The 9,533-nt window shown below is 46.3% G+C and overlaps 1 protein-coding gene across 4 annotated transcripts in view; it reads left to right on the top strand.

Annotated features, from left to right (window-relative positions):
• The first annotated feature begins 7,546 nt into the window (after positions 1-7,546).
• PITPNM3 (PITPNM family member 3) overlaps positions 7,547-9,533 on the top strand; it is a 63,216-nt gene continuing 61,229 nt past the window's right edge. For 2 of the 4 annotated variants that reach the window (XM_027883829.1, XM_027883830.1), the window contains exon 1: positions 7,547-7,792. In XM_027883829.1, the coding sequence (XP_027739630.1) occupies positions 7,771-7,792 (22 nt within the window). In that variant the 5' untranslated portion in view covers positions 7,547-7,770. Of the gene's footprint in view, positions 7,793-8,209; positions 8,238-9,533 lie in introns of those variants that run through there. The other 2 variants (XM_027883827.1, XM_027883828.1) reach the window with 2 other exon arrangements.

Raw genomic sequence — 9,533 nt, 5'->3', positions numbered from 1 at the left:
GCCTTGCTTTGTTTTCTAGATTACTCCTGGAGCCTAAATTGGCTGCAAGTTCTGCTTCTCTAGGGACTACTCTCCTTCCAGGAGAAAGAGGTGGCATTTGGGTTTGGTTTGTTTTTTTGAAAACTGATTCACCAATATTAAGAAAAGAGGCTCTATTCATGTTGTACATTAGTCAGCTATTAGCCAAACAGAGAATCTGCTTCATTATGTCTGCTCAAGGTACGTTCTGAAAGAACATAACAGTTTTCAAGTATATTTTTTCTCAGAAGACATTATCTTTTCTTGCAACATGTTTGAAGTACTTAATTGCACTTCTATTTAGGATGGTAGTCTGCTCAGAGAGAAAAGCAGCAGGTTGAAGGTCAGTGGTCTCACCTGGCCATTTCTTGTTAGTCCTTGTGCTTCATCTGTGTGTTTGCCTTTTGTCGCTTGCATGACAGAGGTTGCACTGTGTCGGCACAAGGGCTGCCTGGGCTCACACAGCTCCCAGCATGTGTCCAGGAGAGCCTGGCCACTGGAGCTTCCACCTATTACCACAATGTTCCTGTGGAACAGAGATCTGGCTGGCAGAGCCTGCCCTCTGAAACACCTTTTTGAGACAACTGAGGTAAATGCAAAATGGGATGTCATTTTAAACTGTAGGTATTACCCTGTGTGCTGGAGGAAATGTAACCAGTGTTCAAAGTTCAGTCCTTACTTCCATTCATTTTGTGAAGACAATGTTTTTCTTTACTGATTGTTTTCTTTATTCTTTTTACAGTAGGAGGGGATCTCTATTTCACTGAATAAACTCAATCTTTGCTGCTGAGGTGTATTTTTCAAGGACTGATTTTTAATATATTTACTTTTTGGTTTTAAATGTTCTTTCAAACAGTCCGAGATACTAGTTTGCCAAGATGCTTTTGGACATGCAAAACTTTTAAAGCAATTATGTAGGAAAAAGATTGCTGAATTCAGATTCCAGCTTTTAAAAACCGTAGAATATGGTCCCACAGCATCGAGGTTGTAGTTGGTGCTTTCTGCCTTTTGTTTTTGGGGCATCAATACTTAACAATGATTATATCCACAGGAGGTGGCACCATTGGTGTCAGATATTAATAAACCTCTTAAAATTCACATACTGACTCTCTCTTTTCCTTTCTTCTTCCTCTTTTTTTTTAAACTTTCTGTAGCAATTTCTGTCCCTTTTTGAGCTGGCACAGAACAAAATGTCCACAGTACTGGTGAAACATAAATAGCATTGTTCAATTGGACCCAAACCGAGATGCTCGGGGGAGATCGAGCTGGGCTTTTTCATACAGACAGCTCCTGGAACTAGCTCTTCCAGTATCCTGAAGTTTGTCCAAAGCAGAACCAACTGCATAAGAAGAAGGCTGCCCAGAGAGTGATGCAGCCCATCAAAAAAAATCATGAAGTACCACATTTGTTTCCTTTATGAAACATTACAATTTTCTTCTCTAACAGCCCTCCTTAGCCTTAGGTCTGGGTAGGGGGCAGTGCTGCTGCTAAAATATATGCTCTTGAGGTCTAGGACTTTGCTTTTCTGCTTGATAACAAAACTGTTGATGGCACATTTTTGTCTCTCTCATTATATCTCCCTATGCATCACACAGATGGCTCTACACCCTCCTCTTGCATGGTACTGGTGAATGAGGGCCATGGGTGCTACTGAGAAAAATATTCTCTAAGTTATTAGTCTGAGACAGGGGAAGCAGAGTGACATTTAACATCAGCATTTTTTTAACGTACTGGCCTCTTCAGAGTGTCCCCACTTATGGATTACTGACTTGTTCTGTGTTACACTGGTGGCATTTCCCTGGCTTACATAGAGGTGATTTTGGAATGGAGCATATGAACAGCCAGTGGCTGCACAGACAATCTCTCCTTGTGCTCCTTTGGCTTACCTGGCTCCTGGTATGACTGGATTGAGCAGCAGGTCCATCATGCAGGGAGCCATCCCCAAGCCTGGCTAGGTGTCCTGAGCTCTGCTCCCCATGGCAGAGTTAGGCTGCTTTGCAGTATAGCTCCTGGTGATATGCATGGTGAGCACTGTATGGAAATTGAGGCTGGGTATGTCTGTGCAAACAGCTGCCGCATTGCAGAAGAGGAAAGCTCCACAGATACTTCTAAAAATCCTGGTGTCATGGTTTCTCTGTCTCCCCTCAGCATTTCAGTGAGGAAACATGACTAGAAATAGCCTGCTGTCTAAAGCACACGGAGAGCTCTGCTGATTACTCCTAATTTTTGTTCTCATGACTGTATCCAGGTTTTTGTTGTGGGGGTTTGTTTGTTTTGTTTGTGGGTTTGGCTTTTTCCACCCCCAAATACCCAGTCTGTCAATTACCAAAAGAGGTGGATTTAGGATCAAGCTGATACTCATCAACAAATCATGCATTTATTACAGTCTGATCTTTCCTAATACTTTGCTCTGCGATGGACCAGCAATCAGGGTGTGGGAAGAAGGCTTCCTAGCAATGCATTAAACCACAATAACAATGTTTTAGAAAAAACAGGCTGCCTTTATCAAAATAAGATTGAGGAACTGATAGACTTTTCCACATGGAAAGAATAAATGCCCTATCCTTATCCCCCGAAATGGAGAGACCCCACAATTTTATTACCGTTTTCCTCTCTTCTTAATGGAATAATCAGAATGGACTCAATAAAGGAGAGCAAAATATCAGTAATATTAGAGATTGAACAGTCTGGGTTACTTCTTTAACAGTGGGTTAAATTGGGGGGGGAGGGGGTAGCAAGAGAGGACAAGATCTAAGCTATTCCTTACTGAAAGAATGAGATATTTAATCAGAAAGATATTAGTATAAGCAAATCAGTATGTAAGCATGGCAGTTTTGGGCTTTTGGTTTTGGTAGATGCTGATTAACTTAGGCTTCTTCTGTGTGTCTGCAGCAATCTAGATAAAAATTGTGTCTTTAGGTTTCCTTGCTTCTTCCTTTCCCTCTCAGTGTGGTGGTGTTCTGTCACTGTCCTGTCCTGATTTTTGAGAGTAGAAAGCTTGACAAACATGATCTGTATTCTGACAGTTTGAAAATTAAGACATTGCCCTGCTTTTCCAGCTTCCTCCCCTCCATGTCAAGATGTGACAAAAAAACTCCCAAAATGGATCTAAAGTTACAGCATAAAAATCTAAAAATCTACAGCTGCCACAATTTCATACTACTCCTTGAAATTTTGATTCAAGAATTTCTGAACACTTGTTTGGTTTTTTGGTGGTTTGTTTGTGTGTTTGTTTTGGGTTTTTTTAACTCTGCAACTTGTCTTCTAAAAATTGTTAAGATCCCTGTACTTAGGATGGTATTTGGAGTGGATAGGGAGTAACCTTTCTGCAGCACTACCAGGTATGCAAAGGTATGGTTATATGGGCATATTTGAATGTGGGAACTTTCCTGTAGGGTCTACAGCACACCTTTAATGCACTCTCATTCGTACCAAGAAGTTTTTGTGAGCTGTATTGCTGTCTCCCATCTGAATCTGGAAGCTCTCTGCCTTGTGCTCAGCAAATCTATCTCTTTTATTAAAGAATTGTAAACAGAACAGAGAAAATAGTCTTAATTGGTGGTTCTGCAGTGTGGTAACAAATACTAGGTACAATTTAATTACTTATGAAATCCTTCTGAAATCCTGTGATTTTAATTCTTATGAACTTTCTTTCCGTCTGTTTTTATACCTTATGCCTTCCTCCTCATGTAGCTACCAACACTGGAGAGCACTGGAATTAAACCCGCAAGTACCATTGCCCCTTGCCTGCAATTTCAGAAGGCCCTGACGTAACTGATCAGTTGTATTCTGCTCCTGCTCTGCCAGACCTTTCATTGGAGAACCTCTGGCTCTTAACAAAACTTGAGGCAGGAGGAAGAAGCATCTTTGAGTTTGGAGACAATGAAGCGACAGATGAGGGGACTGAGCAGTTGAGGACTAAGCCTCTCTCAGCTCTTGTTCCTGCAGCTATTGACAGCTGTCTGGGCCATCAGTTAGACTTTGCTTCTGTACAGACCTGGGATACTGTTAAGGAAAATTTTCATTGCCTCGCCCAAGCATTTTTATGGTTGCCTTGTGTCTGCTGTGGGCTTTTTAGAGCCATGAATCCAGCTTCAGCTGCAAAGCTGAGTATTCCTGGTGTCAGTCAGTGCAGTCTTTCTTGTACCTGGGATTAACTAGAGGTAACAGCAACCTGGCAACATCACAGCCTCCTCACCAAGCAATGTGCCTGCCTGCCAGACAATTCCCTGTTACCTGGGAATATCAGGAAGTCTTTGTTAGGACCAGTTGCTGATCCATTGCTGTCCTCTTATGCCTCTGTGGATTATGATTTTGTTCCCTTCCATTTTTTGCAGAATGCTGCGCTTTTCCGAAATGCTGGGCTGTGACATATCCTATTTCTTTTTTATTTTGGCAGTTGACTGATGTATAAACAGTGCAGAAAGGTCTTTCAAACTATTTGAATTTATGTTACCAAGAGTTGCCATCTCAAGGCTTATTCTTGGATCCTGGATAGCTTCTTTGGCTGTTTCACTGGCATGAGCAGCCACAAAGCAGGTGTATCTACTGCCAGAGAATTTCTCAGTCTGTCCAAGTAAAACAGCGTAGTGCAACCCATTTCTAGTGGGTGGCTGACGTGCAACACTTGGCTGGGAGCTGCTCCATTGCCTGCTGTTTTCTCTGACTCAATGTGGTGTCTGCTCCTTAAGGCTGCCTTTCAAGTTCTGTGGTGATTTCAAGGAGGATATAAAAGGTTCTGCCTGTCACTGAGCCCTCATCAACTGCTTTCCTTGAGTCCCATATCTGCTGATGAAACCACACTCGCATCACCCTTTCTTGAAATAAGCAATTATCTTCTGACTTTAGACAAACAGTATTGGCTCTAGAGGACAGATCTTCCATTTTTCTTACTTGGCAATATCCTGTTTTCACTCTGAAGGCTGCTTAAATCAGGTTGAACCTGGTGTCAGCAGACATAACACTACAGAAGCCAGCCTTGAATTCCGTCCTGGAAATATTAACCAAACGAGCAGCCTTCAGCTTTGGTGCTTAGGCCCTGACGTGTGCAGTTAGAGCAACTCTCCCTGCTCAGTTTGAGCAGGTTTGGATCATCAGGTAAGCAGATGTTTTCAAGGGGGCACTAGTGTCAGTTGGTATAATTTTTCTCTGAGCTCCCATCCTTGGGTGGCTCTACACTTCCTCAAGGCATTGGCTACCTGTTTTGTTGATCTTTTTCAGAATGTTTTGTACAAAGTTTGATTTCTATAACTGGACATCTTGCAACACCAGAAAAGCTAGTAATGATGGGGAGCATCCTTTGAAAGAGGCTTTGTCTTGAGAGAAGTTTCTCTGCTCCATTGTAAGGAAGAGAACTTGAGTCACCAGTAATACAGCATGTGTTTTCAATTAAGAATAAAATGTGTTTGGAATTAGATTATTTTCTCAATAGGTTCTTGGACATATAAATATCTTTAAATGCATTCCAGTTCAGGCCATTACCTGGCTTAGTATATTTTTCTTACATTATTATTTGGCTATGACTTTTGAAGAAATTCTATGAGTCCTCTGTAATGCATGAAAAAAAGCTGTGCATTTGTGTACTGAAAGGACACAATTTTGTTGGAATCTGTGAAGATTTTGCAAGTCTTTAGGAGAAAGAAAAGATTTCTGGATCTATATGTTGTCAAGGACTGGCAGTTGTCTGCTTTCAGTATTCAGGACAATGGAAATAAACCTTTTCCTCTGGAGGGAGGCATTGTGGTGCTTACTGCCTTCAGAGGCTGCAGGTAACTGCCTGCTCAGGCAGCTGTGCCAACGGAAAGACTTTTTTTTTTTTTCAGTCACTGCCTCTAGTCCAGTGCAGAAGAGCCATTTAGGCTGAATATTATCTCAATACAGTAGTTGGGATGTATCTTGTAGTGTGCAGTCCTTGCTCTTTGTGATGTAAATTGAAAAGGGTTTAATGAAGAATCTCTGAGCATGGTGGGCAGGTCACATCTGTACAAGACAGAAGCTGCTTGTACTGAGCTGGTGCAGTTGGAAGCAGCATAGAGCAGGGAACTTACTGTACTTGTCCAAACACATCTCTGCCTTTCAGACATTCTCCCCTAGCCAGGACTGCCACCAGTCAAGGAAATTACATGAAGCTGAGTCAGGAAAGATTTAGATCAGTTATCAGGGAAATGTTCTTCCCCCAGAGGCTGGTCAAGCACTGGAACAGGCTTCCCAGGGCAGTGTTCACAGCACCAAGCCTATCTGAGTTCAAGGAGTGTTTGGACACTGGTGTCAGGCACATGGTGGGATTATTGGGGTGCCCTGTGCAGGGCCAGGAGTTGGACTTGATGATCCTGATGAGTCTCTTCCAACTCAGTGCATTTTATGATTCTATATACCTATGCTCTTTCTCTAGAATTGCTTTCTTTAGTGTCTTAGTGACACCATTGCACGTTTGGGAAAGCCATCCTTATCAAATCTTCTAGACAGGACTTCAAGTCCAACAGCAGAGGCAATGTGGCTCAACGGGCAACTGTCCAGCAGTAGCACTGTCACCCAGAGCTGGGGGAAGATGAGCCATAGTTTGTATGGTGGCTTGGGGGTAGGAACTGTTGGGCATTGTGGCTATTCCACTTAAGGCTCAAACAAAACCACTTAACTTGCTGTGTTCTCAAGGGTATCTGCTCTGGCTCCTTAAACGAACGCTTAGCAACACCCCGAGTGAATCGTGTTTATCTTTTTAGCTACCAAGTTGGTATCGGCACTGAGCCTGTAAGTTGCTTTAGGACTTGGTTGCATTATGTTTGTTTGGCTCTTTAACTGGGCTTCTCTGGGCCAAACTTTTGTTCACTGCACTGTACTAGGTGGTGCTCTGACACACTAGTAAGATACAAGCCTTCCTAGGCTCTCTGCCAGCCTTTTCCCATCGTTCCCACAAAACGGGCTGCAACTTAAGACGTTTCTTAAGGTGAATTTCTTCCAATCCTTGGGGGATCTGGAGAAGCTGGCCTCTTTACTTTTAGAGATATGCTGCTTCTGGGGCTCTCGAAGAGGGAGGAATCGAGTCTCGCCCTCTTAAGTTCCCTAGTCCAGCTCTCAGCAGGCTGTAAGCCGCTTGCCTATGACTGACTTAAAAGGCAGCGCCTTGCAGCAGTTCAACCACTGCACTGACATGAGGCTTGGCAACAACTGAAGGATATTTGCTATTAAATTCCAGAGCAACCACTTGAAGGAGCAGCTTGCAGGGGCAGTGCCGCAGCAGTGGCCGAGCTGTGCGGCGCCGGCACCGTGGCGCAGCTTGGGACGGGAGTCGGGGACGGTGCGGAACAGCACCGGGTAGCCGGTCCAGCTCCTCTGCCCGCCCGCAGCTCCGAGGGGAGCTAAGACGGCAAGGGAGCCCCGACCCCTTCCCGGCAGGCGCGTCGTGGGGGCCGAGGGTAGGGGGAGCCCCCGTCCCAAGGTCCCCGGGCCCTGACGCTGCCCGCACCCCGCGGCCGCACTTGAAGCGCAGCCACATCCCCGCGCTGGCCCGGTCCGGCTCCCGCTCTCCCCCGAACCGCTCGCTGCGCCTTTAGCGACGGCGGCTGCGCCTTCAGCGGCGGGCGGCACCGGGCGGCGGCGTGTCTCGGCCGCGTCTCTCAGCGCCGCAGGCGAGGGGGCGGCGCGGGGCCTCCGCAGAGCTGATGGGGCGGCGGAGTGCGGGCGCGCCCGGAGCGCCCCGCGAGCGAGCACCTGACGCGGCTAAAAACGGCTTGGCTGCAAGCAGGCAGCCCTGAAATGGCGAAAGCTCCGCGTCCAGGTGAGTGTTGAGCCCCGGGGGCGGGATGGCATGGCCCCGAGAGGAGCGCGGGGCCCCGCAGGCGGGTGCGGCGTGAGGCTCGGTTGCGCTCCCTCCGTACCCGCGGCTCCGGGGCAGCCCTGGCTCCGCGTCTGCCGCCGCCGGCCCCGCGGAGCGTTGAACGCAAACTCGTGTGAACGAGGCGCGGGTATGTCCCTTGTCGTGGTTTCCGAGCGCGGCCCGCTCTGCCTTGGGCGCCCGCGTCGGCCGGTGTCGTGGTCGCGGTACTGCCGGGGCATCGCGAGCGCCCACGCCAGTCGCCTCTGCCCGGCCTCGTCCCGCCCTCCGCTGGAGCTGATCTAGGAACGGTCTCTCCCAGCTCCGGCCTCGTGGGGTCGGTGCTCGGTGCCGCCTGCCGAGGAGGAGCAGAGCGGGAGGCAGCAGCCGGGGTCGGAGAACAATAAAGGTATGCTGTTGGGTGGGACTTGCTGAAAGGCAAAGGCTGAGCTTTGCCCGTTCACGTGCTGTAACTCGCGCTTCCTCCGTAGCCTGAGCAATGCGGAGGTCGGTTGGCTGGAGCTGGGAATAGGGCTTGCGGATGCTCAGCAGCAGCAGCACCCCGATGCCCGTGCCCAGTGCAGCCTACAGGCACAGATGGCATATGCTCTGTGTGCACGAATGGCCAGTGACAACCAGCAGAACAGATGAGAGTCCACTTGCTGATGCAGAAGTGGTTTCTTCTAGGTTGCACACAGAGCCAATTGCTGTTGCAGATGAAGGCCTAACTGCTATGACTGGTCAGTATGTCACACTCACCTAGTGTTTTGGTGCCAGCTCTGGGTCAGCTGGCACTATTAAAGGTAAACCCAAAGGGGTTCTTTCCAGCCGTGGGTTTTTTTTTTTTTTTTTGTTTTGTTTTGGTTTTTTTTGTTTGCTTGTTTGGTTTTGTTTTGTTTTGTTTTTATTATTATTATTCCCCCAAAATAGGCCAGGATTGGTGTCAGTCCAGAGACATAACACGCAGGAACATGAGAGCTTCAATAATATCAGAAGATGCAAATATAGGATTGAACTAAATGGTTGTTTTCCATGTCTGGAAGATGAAGAAGTAAAAATGCGAGGGAAAAGTCTCACAGTTTTTTACTTTGGCATTAGTTTCCAGTCCTTTTAAGTATGATAGGAAAATAAGGGGGCATTGGTTTGGCTTTCTGTGAGACATGAGTAATGCAGCCTGCATATGTAGCTTGTGTGTTCAAGCCCAACTTTATACAGGAATTTTAAAGGATGGTACTTGTCTTGGATGTGATTCCACTGACTTCAGTAGACAAAATATGTCTTTTGATGCCAGGTTTGTAACATTGTAACTACTTCTTATTGTAAAGAAAAACTAGACCATTCCCAAAGGAGGTCTGGCAGAACACATCTGCGTTACGAATAGGGGAAGTGTGCTGCTTTTATAAATTGAGCCTACTGAGTTTATCAGTGTGAACTGGAATTTGCACAAAGTTAAAATGTTGTGTCTGTTTTGCTTATATGAACCCTGCCTTGCAGCCTCTTCCAATGCTGTAGCCTTATCTCAAATGGAAAGAATGATCACAAGTCTGGTGAAAATCTGCTGTTTGATCAATGTTGAATAACAGGTGTGCTTGTAAAGGGCTTTTAGGTGTGGTCCACGCTTGACTCATTTGAGTAGTCAGATCTCACCTGGTGAACTCCTGATCTTAAGCACTTGGAGTAGTCCCTGTGCAGAAGTGCTTGGACA

This window comes from Empidonax traillii, unplaced genomic scaffold, assembly GCF_003031625.1.
Source record: "Empidonax traillii isolate 1590-97213 ecotype Southwest subspecies unplaced genomic scaffold, ASM303162v1 scaffold135:size1941959, whole genome shotgun sequence".
NCBI lineage: Eukaryota > Metazoa > Chordata > Aves > Passeriformes > Tyrannidae > Empidonax > Empidonax traillii.
This window is presented reverse-complemented; position numbering and strand designations above follow the sequence as displayed.